The 12,447-nt window shown below is 50.7% G+C and overlaps 2 protein-coding genes across 12 annotated transcripts in view; both read left to right on the top strand.

Moving 5' to 3' along the window:
- Positions 1-8,505, top strand: part of RAD54L2 (RAD54 like 2) — a 124,453-nt gene extending 115,948 nt beyond the window's left edge. For all 7 annotated transcript variants that reach the window (XM_057705520.1, XM_057705517.1, XM_057705522.1 and 4 more), the window contains 2 exons: positions 651-743; positions 2,595-8,505. In XM_057705520.1, coding sequence (XP_057561503.1) covers positions 651-743; positions 2,595-3,589 — 1,088 coding nt within the window. In that variant the 3' untranslated portion in view covers positions 3,590-8,505. The remainder of the gene's footprint in view (positions 1-650; positions 744-2,594) is intronic.
- Positions 8,506-10,930: 2,425 nt separating this feature from the next.
- The window catches only part of TEX264 (testis expressed 264, ER-phagy receptor), a 29,934-nt gene continuing 28,417 nt past the window's right edge, over positions 10,931-12,447 (top strand). The window contains exons 1-2 of one of the 5 annotated variants that reach the window (XM_057705529.1): positions 10,932-11,029; positions 12,020-12,095. The gene's annotated coding sequence lies outside the window, so the exon portion shown is untranslated. Of the gene's footprint in view, positions 11,030-11,054; positions 11,275-11,485; positions 11,768-12,019; positions 12,096-12,447 lie in introns of those variants that run through there. The other 4 variants (XM_057705534.1, XM_057705533.1, XM_057705531.1 and 1 more) reach the window with 4 other exon arrangements.

Below are 12,447 nucleotides of genomic sequence, written 5' to 3'. Positions count from 1 at the left end.
AGCAGAGACCTGTGGCTCACAAAGCCAAAAATATTTACTAACTGACCCTTTAAGAAAAAGTTTGCTGACCTGTGGCTAAGAGGCAGCCCTGACACCAAGAGATAGATCATAAGACATGCCCAAGACCAAGGGAAGGTAGACTAGTGCCATGTGGGAATAGAATGCCCATCTTGAATTAGTCCTACCAAGGGAGGGGGGGGTTATTGAGGCAATAAGGCTCCTTCCTCCCAGATCAAGAGGACCTGGGCCAGAGGACCTGAGCCAGAACAGAGGGAGCCAATTTACTCTCTTTCACAGCACCCTGTTTATTTCCTCCACTGCATTTAACCTTTCCTGATATTTTCTAGTGTAGTTGTCTGTCTCCCCCTCTAGAGTTAGGCTCCATGAGACAGGGCCCTTTTCTATCTTGTGTACTTCATTGTCTAGAACAGTGTCTGGTAGATGGTAGTCATGCAGTCAGTATTTGTGGAATAAATGAGTAATATTGGGTCCACAGTTCAGTCATCCCACTCCTCATTTCAGGGATATTGAGAGGGCGTGAGACCAGTTTTATACCTGTTTCTGAGCCCACAGTGCCTAGACATGGAGTTTCCCAAGGTTGGCTGTATTGCATGTCTGCTTTTAACAGTCTTCCTCATGTTTCTTCTTAGGGACATACATCCGTACCAGTGATGGGCGAATCTTTGCTGTCCGGGCAACTGGCAAACCAAAGGCCCCTGAAGATGGTCGGATGGCTGCCTCAGGTATAGTGGCTTCTACTTTCCATTGACCTACGGGGCATTTGGGCCGGCGGGGGAGGGGCGGGGGTTTGTGATTAATTTATTTTTTGAGTAGATAATGCATACATGGTTCACAATTCAAAGGATACAAAAAGGGGTAAAGTGAAAGTAAGTTTTTCTTCCCTCATACTCCCAGCCATGCATTGATCCTTCCTGGAGGTGCTACTCCTGTTCTGTTTTGTTTTGTTTTTTTAGAGATATTCTATACATATACATGGTACAGGGATATGTATATGCACATGTGTGTATCTGTATATATTTTTAAAAAAAATATATATGTATGTAACTTTTCTTTGTATTTTTAAAACAAATGCTAACTTACCGTAATATATTGTTTGCTCTTTTCTTCATTCACTAGTGTATCTCAGTGTTTGTTTCCTATCCTTTATTTTATTTTTTTAATTAATTTATTTATTGGCAGCGTTGGGTCTTCATTGCTGTGTACAGGCTTTCTCTAGTTGTGGCGAGCAGGGGCTACTCTCTTTGTTTGTGGTGCACAGGCTTCTCATTGTGGTGGCTTCTTTTGTTGTGGAGCATGGGCTCTAGGTGCACCGGCTTCACTAGTTGTGGCACACAGGCTCAGTAGTTGTGGTGCATGGGCTTAGTTGCTCTACAGCATGTGGGATCTTCCCAGGCCAGGGATGGAACCCATATCCCCTGCATTGACAGGCGGATTCTTAAGCACTGCACCACCAGGGAAGTCCTCTATCGTTTCTTTAATTGTTCCTCAGTGAAGGTTTGCACAAGATGCAGTTAGATAGGTATAACACAGTGCATCACTGAGTTCCCTGTCCCCGGACATTTAGATTGCTGTGCTCCACCATTATAGTACTGGTTCATAGTCATATGGGTGTATCTTTAGGAAATACTCCTAGAAGTGGGATTGCCAGGTCAAACAGTGTATGTGTGGGGCATTAACAATGTTAGAAACTGTTGCAGAAGTTCCCTCTATGGGAGTGGTTCTCACTTATCCTCCCACCATAAGGTATGAGAGCTAGACTGCTCTTGTTCCCAGCTTTTATTATGAAAATTGTCAGACATGCAGGCAAGTTGAAAGAACAGCACTGTGAGCATCCACGTATCCTGCAACTAGGTCCAATGACTGTTACCATTCTCACAAACTTTCCTTTCTCTCTCCCTTCCTATTATTTGAATTATTTGTTGAAGACATCATGTCATTTCACCCCTAAATATTTCACCACACATTTGCTGAAATTAAGGACATCCCCCTCCTAGTCATAAAACCATTATCACACTAGAAAAAGTTAACAATTCCATAATATTACCTACTATTCAGGCCATTTTCAGATTTCCCAGTTGCCCCATTCATCTTTCATGGCCGTGGATTTTGTTTTGTTTCTAACCAGCATGAACTATTTGTTTGTTTGTTTTCTTTCTTTTTTAATGATTTTATTCATTTGTTTCTTTGTTTGTTTAGACTGCTTTTGAAACATCATTTCCCTCTTTTCTCCCATCCTGGTCACTGACCGTCTTTGCCTCCAGAAAGAGTCTGACTAAAATTGACCTTTTAGCATTTCATAGCCTTTATTTCATAGGATTCACCTTGGTGGAGTGTTACGTGGAACTGGGGTACAGAGAAGTTACATGTTAGTCCATGGACAGACTTGTTTCCTAGACCAAAGGACTTCTTTTTTGTAACTGGGAAAAGTTGACTGGGTGATGTTGTTTGCACATCAAACTATTTGAATTTTGGGGACCACAGGACAGGATTTTTTTTTTTAATGGAATTTTACCTTATACCCTCCTTTTCTCCCTGCCCATTCTAGTTCTCAGTTACCTACATTTTGTCCCCAGGTTCCCAGGGGCCTTCTCTCGAGTCTACAAGCAACGGCAGACACAGTGCCTCATCACCCAAAGCCCCTGACCATGAGGGGCTGGCCAGGCCCGTCTCTCCAGACAGCCCAGAGATCATCAGTGAGCTCCAGCAGTATGCAGATGTGGCTGCTGCCCGGGAATCCCGTCAGAGCTCCCCAAGCTCCAGTGCTGCCCTGCCTGGCCCCCCGGCTCAACTCGTGGACAGCAGTGCTGTTCCTGGGACAGCTCTCGGGACTGAGCCTCGACATGGGGGTCATTGCCTCAATAGTTCCCTCTTGGTGACCGGCCAGCCCTGTGGTGACAGGCACCCAGTGTTGGACTTAAGGGGCAACAAGCGAAAGTTGGCCACACCACCTGCTGCCCAGGAGTCAGCCCGCCGGCGGTCTAGGAAGGGCCATCTGCCAGCCCCCGTGCAGCCGTATGAACACGGGTATCCAGTTTCTCGCGGGTTTGCCATGCCACCCGTCTCCTTAAACCATAACCTCACCCCACCCTTCACCTCCCAGGCTGGGGAGAACTCCCTGTTTATGGGCAGTACCCCCTCCTACTACCAGCTGTCCAATTTGCTGGCAGATGCCCGCCTGGTGTTTCCAGTGACTACTGACCCTCTGGTGCCAGCAGGCCCCGTCAGTTCCTCTTCCACGGCTACCTCAGTCACTGCCAGCAACCCCTCCTTCATGCTCAACCCCTCTGTACCAGGGATACTACCCAGTTACTCACTCCCATTCTCACAGCCACTCCTGTCCGAGCCGAGGATGTTTGCGCCTTTTCCTTCCCCTGTCTTGCCCAGCAACCTTTCACGGGGCATGTCTGTCTACCCAGGCTACATATCCCCACATGCAGGCTACCCAGCTGGCGGCCTCCTCCGGTCCCAGGTGCCTCAATTTGACTCTCATGAGGTTGCTGAGGTGGGGTTTAGCTCCAATGATGATGAGGATAAGGATGATGATGTGATAGAGGTCACTGGGAAATAGCTGGGGAGCCCCTCTCCACCTCACTCGGGGCCCCCAGTAGGTTGCTCACCAAGATGGAAGGCAGCAATCTGGGCTTTCTGAGAATAGGGCACTTGGGAGGAGGGAAAAGGAAGAGGGCAAAGAAGGGTGGTTGACCATAGGTGGCAGGGCTCTGTTGCTGTTTAACAAAAGAGGCAAAAAAAATCCAACAGAGCAGCAATAGTGGGAAATCAGGGACCTAAAACAGGAATGGAGAGGCAGGGCAGTCTGCCTCTCTTCCTGCCTGCCTTGCTTATGCTGTCTGCTTGCTTGCTTGCCCATCTGAGGGTAGAAGCTCACATCCCATTTCTGTCCTTGGGAACATTCTCTCCCAAGAGAGCTGCCTTACTGGGTGACTTAGCTTGGCCTGGAGAGGGGAGGGGAGGGAGGGAGGGTAAGAAAAGAAGGGTGGGCAGACTGAGACTCCACATGAAGTGGAATCTTTTTAGGGGGTGGGAAAGAAGCAGACCAGGTATGTGTGTGTGTGTGCGTGTGTGTGTGTTTGTGTGTTTATGTATGTACTTACATGTATGTAACAGAGCAGGGGTGAAGGTGGGTGGGAAGGGAGGGAGGGAGGAACTAAGGGGGAAACTAAGAAATGAATTTATCTTTTGTAAAATGGAAATCAGAGTGTGGTGGTTCATGGCAACTATTAGTATGAACATCAGGATGAGCCCAGGAGAAGAGCCATGGAAACCACAAGTTTCCTTCTAGTTGGGTGAAGACAAGGCCCAGCTAACCCAAGTCCCTGGTTATCAGAGCCACACTTGTTTTAAAATTTGGGGGAGATTATTAGAGAAAATGGGCATTACCGATCTCTGTCTCTTTCCCCAGTGGCTGTCTCTGAGCAGATTCTCCCTTTCTGGGGCATGAGATTGTCTGTGTGCAGAGGCTGGGAGGGGGAAGCACTGTGTTGTGTGAGTGAGAGGTCATGGAGTTGTGGTCAGAAAAGACATTCTTCACAAGGATGGAACTGAGCCCCCAGCTGCCTGACCTGGTGGCCTTTCCTTTCCTTTCCTTCCCCATTAGAGAGCTCCATGTTAATTTATTTCTTATGGGCAATTATTTATTATTTGGACTTTTCATATGTCTTGGTTCTTTTTTGGGGGTTGGGAGGGGAGGTTAGGGTAAGGAGGGTAGGAGATGGGAAGGGAAATTTTAAGATATCTCAGACCCCATAGCTGCTGGTGAATAAATCCCAGGTGGATGGTGAATTGACCAAGGAAAGAGAGTTAGGATTGACCAAGGTTTACACTAAACAACTGTGTTTTCAGGAAATGGCCTCTCAGGAAGAACAGGGAATCCTGTGACTGGATAGTTAGTGGTGGTGAGACTCATTCCACAGTGCTTGAAATTTAGGATCATGGAGTTTGCAAATGGGAAGTAAGTGACCCCAAATTTGGAGCTTTGTCCTCCTGGCATGACCTTAGAGGCAGGCTCTCTATGCTGAATAGTGAAGCTGTGTGTAGATGACTGCTGGGTTGAGGGAACAGACTGTTGATTTCCTATTGGGAAATGTCTTGGTTTCTTCAGCCTATTGTATGATCCATGTGGGCCTGGTGTCTGCTACGTCCATCCTCTTTGAAGGAACATGGAGGAGCCCTTCCTCTGTAGGAGCCTTAAATCGTCTTAACACGTCAGTCATTCTGGGTCTCCTCTTTCTTGTTGCCAATACCAGGGCCGCAGGGGCATCTAGTCTTTAAGCATAAACACTGGCTGTCTTCCTATTGGCTTTTTCCTCCCTGCTGCTGAGACCTTGCTGGGCAGTTCTTTATGATGAACAAACCCTGTCTGACTTTAGAGCTTTACCACCTACCCATGGATCCCTCCTCACTGGGCAGTTGCTGCAGCTGCTGCCTTTTCCAAGCCCTGGAGGCAGCTTAGCCACCTCATCCCTAGTAGTAGCTGCTTCTGCAACTCGTCTGACTAGCCTGTTTCCATTGTTGGAGGGTCTTAGCACACTCTGGCGTATTATCCCCAGAGAAGAGACAAGGAGATGGCTGATGGGGGTGTGTGCATGTGTGCGCGTGTGTGTGTGCTGTCAGTTACACTGAAAGTGGAACTTAAGGAGCTTGCTTTCTCTATTTTCATAAGCACCCTGTCAGACACTTAACTCTCCTACTCATAGAAGCCTTAGACCTACAATTTAGCTATGCAAATTATTTTAATAATTTAAAAACAGCAGTTCCAACCAGCGCTTTCTCTTTCAGATGCATCCCAAGAATGAATGGTGAAGGGACTCAGTTGGAGTGGGCTCTCAGGTTGAGTCTGGTGCAGTAGGAGTAAGCTAGCCTGGATCTCCACTTTGCAGAGCACACTCATGACCTGGGCTACAACTGATGCCTCTAAGGCTCTGGAGCACTGGGATCCCAGAAATTGTGTGTGTGTGTGTGTGTGTGTGTGTGTGTGTGTGTGTGTGTGTGTGTGTGTGTTTGAGGAAGGAGGGATAGTTCTGTGTTCATCTCTAGGAAATCACAGCAGCAGGCTCTGAAAATCCAGAAACTATCCCAGCAAGGAACTGGAACCAGTCACTGGAGGGATGGGCTTTTGAAGGTACTGGGAAGTGAATGGGTGTTCTGAGTGGCAGCACGTGCCTGCTGTCTACCCAGTGTTTCCATGGTCTTGGTCTTGCTTCAGTTCAGGAGAGGCCATAGTTTGGGGAGCTCGACAAGATTTTCTTTGATATGTGCAGCTTATATTTTGTAAAGGGGTAGGGCTGGGATCATGGGAAATTAGAGTGCTACTAGTTCCATGGCTTGTTTCCTTTTTTGTTTTTGAGTTTTTTGTGGGTTTTTTTTTTTGTTTGTTTATTTGTTTTTAATGAACCTGAAAACACTTCCCTGACTCTTCTGCTGTCTCTCTGTGCTGGTAGGCAGGCGTGTATGCACACCAAACGTGAGCATATGTGCGAGGGAAGCAGGAAATGTCTGAGAGCCTAAGAACCGTGTTTTACAGTTTCTTTGATCAGAAACACTTGGCAGTGATGTCCACCCACATCCAGGCCTGAGAAAGGGAAGGAGGGTGATAAGGAGGGCAGAAGATCAGGTCTAGGTATCTTCCCTCACTTCTGTCTTCCCATAGAATGTTTTCAAGGGCTTCTCAAGCCCCATCTGTCTTGTTTAGCCTAAATCCTCAGCCTAAGGATATAGTTCAATTTCATGATTCAGGATTACCATTTGTAGTAATGCTTGATTTCCTTTTCTCAGTATCTTTGTAGATAAAAATTAAACAGAGACAGATTCGCCATTTAAGTGAGAAAGCAAGTGAACCATGTTGGATCCAGATCTTTTTCTTCAGATTAGATATCTGCAAAGTTTTCACGCCCTCAAGTTATGCTTCTTAAGCATCTTTCTTAAGCATCTTCTGACTTAAGGATGTCTCTGGTCCTTGGAACTCTATTCCCTAGGAATTAGTGTGTAATATCTATATACTTGTGATTCACAACTAAATATGAAATTTTCCCAGTCCAGGACATGAAGCAAATAGTTGGGGTAACTTTTTACTGATAGATTGAAATACTCAACCAAACTTTAGTAGTCTGGGTGGGACTGTCACTCCCAAAGCACTCAGCAGAGCAAGGCTCTCTGCTTGTCTGTTCATGCCTGGCATTGCTCTGGAACTGAGTCCTCATCCCATGGGGAAGGTCTTCTGGGGCTTTACATTCCTTGTTCCTAGTGTTCCTGGCCATGACCCCCTTGTGCTTCCCAGTTCTCTGTGATTCCACAGAAGACCAGTCTCTCCTTTCTGAGCCATGTCCTCCTGTGCATCCAGCTCAGTGACTCTTCCCCCACCAAAACTCCTGAGAGAAGAGCTCCTTCCCCCATTGGATCCCCCAGGAGACTTTCTGGCCCTCTGCTGACTGTTCCCAAGAAATCCACACCTCAAGGTCTGCCTGAGAAGGCTACACTCTCTATTAGTCACCTTCAGACTATTTCCCTCCTACTGACTCTTCTCTTCTGTCCTGTGTATTCCGCTGGGACCCCTTAATGTCTGTTTTGTGCCACTGGCTTGGCCCTAGGCCTTTTATGAATACCTAAGTCTTACGATGAACTTCCTGAGCAGACAGTGTCCAACTTCTTTGCTCTTCAGGGACCTGAGTCTGCTCCTTTCCTCTCTCAGAGGTCTTTTTGATAAAGTAATCTAGTGCATTGGGGAGAGGTGGCTAGATAGGCTGCAGAGTCTGTAATGCCAGGGGCTGGGGGTGATTTGGGTACTCTCTGTTACCACTACTGGGATAATGTTCAGAAAAGAGGGGACCTCATACTGTGACCTGACCCAGGGCCCTCCCCTGCAAGAGAGCTCAGCCCAGGTTGTGTGTGTGTGTGTCTGTGTGTGTGAGACAGTGTGTATGTGTGCATACGCATGCTCATGTGCACATGGGTGTAAACTGACTGTTATCTGGTTGTGTTACTCAGGGTGGGCTGGGGACTCACCAGAAGAATCCCTTCAGCCTGCCCAAGACTGTTTTTTCTCCTGTACCCTCTCCAGAGGGGTCAGGGAAGGGGGTCCAGGTGGGTTGAGGGGGTTGCAATGGATAACCACTAAGGCCACACTGCTGCCAGGAGGAGTGGGGGGCAGGGAGATGAGGTGGCCCCAGGGACCTGGCACCTGGCTTTGGTTTTCCATCTTCTTTCCTCAGGACACCCCCTGAGGCCTGGGACCTGCGCCTGGCTTTGAGGAGCATCTGTAGCTGGGTGCTCCAGCTGCTGGTGTGATCATGGGCTTCCCTCCTCTCTCAGCAGGGCAGGTGCTCCTGCCCCAGAGACTGGGCAACTGGCTGTTTCTATGACGTATTTATTTTTACTTGTGTTTCATGTCACTTTTTTAAAAAAGCAAACAGAACAATTGTAAGTCAGTATAACTGCCTATCAGTTTTCTTTATTTCTCTTTTTGTAAAATAAAATTTAAACTGAAGAAGGCAGTGTTGTTTGATCAAGGAATTGTCTGAACAGCTGTTTGGCTGGATGGTGGTGAAAGGGATATAACAGAGCACAGTGGATGCTGAGATGGCACCTGTGAGGGTGGGGGGTGGGTGGGAACAGAGGGCAGTCTGCTGGCAAGCTCTTTTTTATGCAGTGGGGTTCACGAGGCTCTTTCTGCCTTTGCTCACCTGAAGAGGACCGCATTTCCTGGCTCTAGATGAAACAGCGAAGCTGACTCAGAGTGGCTTGAGGCTAGCTGATCCCTCAGTCATGGCAAGTCTTGCAGGAGCAGCCCTAACTAGGCTGAATGGCCAGGGATTGGGCACAGCATCAGTGCCTTCAGAGGGTGGGAGATGGCTGGTGGCAGGGTTTGCAGAGCATCTTACATTGCATGTGCGTTCTCCATTTGTCATCTGAATTAGAGGATCTAACCACTGCCTCAAAGAGAACTAACAAGGGCGTTGGAGCATGAAGAGGCAGGGAAGGAGGGGATGGTCTAGGCTTTAGTTTCCCAAGTTTGGGGAAACATTCTCTGGCATTTACTAAGGGAGAGTTAAAGAGCTTCTGTAGGAATTCTTTGGTCAGAGGAAGGCAGGAGGAGACAAAGGCTAAGTCTGGGCTCCTGAGCAGAGAATATGTGCTATTGGGAGATAGGACTGGGAGCATGGGTGAGGCAAATGGCTAGGTGATCAGCTCTGCTCAGACTTGCTAAAAAGGGAAGTGGAAAGTGCCTGGGCTACTGCCTCCTAGTGGCTAGCGGAGGCATTTCAGGGATCCTGCCGAGGGCAGGGCTTGCTTTGTTGGGAGCAGCCTGCAGTGAAGCCTGGGAGGCTGATGGTCTGCTGCCCCAGTCACAGGCCACCTCTACTTTCACCACAGAGGTGCTGAGTCTCCTGAGGCACACCCTGAACTCTGACGTGGGGCTCTGGAGTTCCCCAACCAAGCTAAAGGAAGTGAGCAGAGAGAAGAAGATGATGAAAGGGCAGCTCCAGACAGTGGTTTCCTGGGAGAAGCTCATCAGCTTCTGAGAAGCAGAACTGACCGTGCAGAGGCTTTCTGTCTCTGAGGGCACTGGCCCTTCCTTGTCTCACAGGAAAATGCTTCTAAGTGTATAGTCGTCTTGCCTGGGGCACCCAAAGGATTTGATCATATGCCTGATGTTCATCAGCAAAACAGAACTGCCGCTACCCTGCCAGCCCAGCCCTCAGTGCCTCTGAAGAGTCAGCTACCCATTCTGCTAGTTGGTCCAGAGCCCTGTGGGTGAGGTTCAATCTTCCCTACCTGTAGACAGAACAATGTGAAGCAGAAGGAAAAGAAACCAGCTTGCAAGTGCCTCCATGCGTCCAGTCTGCTCTTTGCTAGTACAGTAATGGGATCCACAAAAAAATGATTCACCTCCCAAACATCAGTCCTCTGTGTGAGGAGCACCAAGGCAGCTCTTGGCCCGGCCTCTCTGTCCTGTAGCCAGTCTTATGAGCATAGTTGTCCCCTCCCCTATCCCCTCCACTGCAAGACTGGGCCTCTCAGGAGGGCGAGGTTTTATCTTTGGGGCCAAGAAGAGTGCTTTGCTGTTTGTAGATCCTCAGAAATACGAGCTGAAGATTGAACCTGTCTTCAAGTAACTTACAGTTGACTTGGGGGTTACCGCGAATACGTTACGCCAGAAGGGCAGACCAGCCTCGCACAGCCTTGTCTAGGGCACTGAGGGAGGAGCATGGAAAGGGGGCGTTCCCCTGGTGAGCTCCAGGAGGGCGGGGCCTTGGTTTTGTTCTCTTAGTATCCGCATCCCCTAGAATTGTACTAGCAGGGAGGGGTACTCAATAAATGTTGGATGGATGAATGATCACCCCTGTGCTCCGTTTGGGGGGGGCGGGGGAGGGGGGAGGTAGGTGTGGGGTGTTGGAGGTAGGAAGCTGATATTGGCGCTGTCCGGAGATTGGATCCTGCTTCTTCCCTGAGCCTCAGCTGTAAAACGGGAGCAAGTGGCCCTGCCTTGATCGGTTCCCAGGTCTGTCGCGAAGCCTCAGTGAGAGAAAGTGGCAGTACCTAGGGTGGTACAAATGCCAGACTTTTAGTGCCGTGCTGACTTCCCAAACCTCTTCAAACGTTCCTCTCAGGTGCCGTCTCCCGGGACACCAGACTGCCTCTCTACTTTCCCTCACGCCTCGGGCTGGGCAGTCGTGGTAGTCTCGACAACCCAGAAGTTAAGAGGTTGTTACTAAGTCAACTGTCTGCATCCCAGTAGTTTGTGGGAGGCAGGAAGATACCCGGTGGGCTCGGCCCCTGACAGCGCCAGGGTACAGGCGCCTGTTTGTTGCCATGGATACGGGTAGGGGGCAGACCTCCGCCCATTGGGTCCCGCGCGCACGCGCCCACGCCCACGCCCACGTCTTGCCGCGAGAGGGGGCGGAGCGAGCGTGTGAGGCGGGCGCGCGCAGGCTCCACGACTGAGTCCCGAGCCGCGTGCGCGGATCGGCGTCTGCGGCGGGCGGCCGCTGAGGTGAGGGGAGGGCCGGGGCGGTGTCCCCGCCGGGGCGGCTCTACGCGCGCCGAGGGCCTGGGACCTCCCTCCGCCCGGGCGCAACCTCAGGGCCCACCGCAGCCCCCGCGGCCCAGCCGCTCTTTGCATCTCGTTTCGCCTACAGCTCGCCTCGGCCGGGTCCAAGGGCCCGAACGCGACCTTGGACCAGACTGTCATCCCGGGCCACTCTCTGCCTCGGCCACGGGTGCAGGGCACGCCCGGAGGCAAGAGAGCCAGAGCTGGCGAGGGGGTGGGGGGTACGACGACTGAGGCCAGAACCGCACTTTAACTCCGCCCCCGTCTCCTGAGGCCGCGCCTCGAAGCATTGGCTGCAAACTTTAACTTCCTTGAAGTTGCAGGGGTGCGTGGGACCCCTTGAGGTCGTGGCTGAAAAGAAGAGGGCTGGGTAAATAGGCGAGGCCAGGGTGAGCAGGGACTGGAAGCCCTGAGTGGAGAGTGGAGGCGGCGTCCCCTCCTCCCCGCGCAGGCCCCTCGGACTCCAAGTCTTCCCGCGCCCCCCGGGCGCCGAAGTTTTGCCTGCAGCGGGCCCTTTAAGGGCAGGGCCAGCCGCCGGGGCGCACGTGAGCGGCCTCAGGAAGCTTGCGCGGGGCAGCCCGCCCGGATGCTCGGCCTCGGCCTCTGACCCGAGGAGAAATCGAGGCCCGAGAAGGGTCACAGCTTGCCCAGGGTCAGCAGCAGGGGCTGTTTCAGCGCCAGGTATGGTGGCTGGAGCCCTGCAGGAAGAGGGCTCTCCAAGAACACGGGCATATGAGCAGGGGTCTAGTGAAGAGCTGACATTTTTGAGGTGGAATTTGGCTTCTCATTTCCCTAAGGGGTCTGAGGATGTAGTGGAGGTGCAACCGTGTGGCGAGGAGAGAGTTCTTGTAGAGGCCCCTGTGGGCATCCCCTGCAAAGAAATCAGTCAGGGTAGGGCGCCCGGCTCAGTGGTTATTTTCTTTCTGCCCCCAGTCTTGGAGCACTTGGAGCCTTTGGTCCCTGCCGTGCTGGATGCCAGGAGTTGCTAAAAGTGAGCCTGGCTTTAGAGGTGAGCTTCCCCAGTGCTTCTCCTTCCCTTTCTCTTGAGTAGGGGGAATTCCCATTGCCCCGCCTCCTTTCTGTGCTGACCAAAGCTCTGTGGCCCCCAGGTGCATTTCCCCCCTTTTCTGAGCGGTTTAGGAGGTGAGAGAAGGAGAAAGGTGGGAACTAAGCTCCTCTGAGGAGACAGGGAGTGTGCAGCTGTGAGGGTACTGGATAGGTCAGAGTGAGGGCTGGTCACTCGCAAGACACGTGGGAATCGTAGATGCTGGGAGCTTCTAGCCTGAGAGCCTTGGGTTCAGAGATGTCCAACGTGGATTAAATGCTTGGGTTCTTCTGAAAGTCCCGTTCGCTGGGAAGGA

Source organism: Hippopotamus amphibius, chromosome 13 (genome assembly GCF_030028045.1).
Source record: "Hippopotamus amphibius kiboko isolate mHipAmp2 chromosome 13, mHipAmp2.hap2, whole genome shotgun sequence".
Classification (NCBI taxonomy): Eukaryota; Metazoa; Chordata; class Mammalia; order Artiodactyla; family Hippopotamidae; genus Hippopotamus; species Hippopotamus amphibius.
Note: the sequence above shows the minus strand (reverse complement) of the source record. Positions and strands in the feature narration are given on the sequence as shown.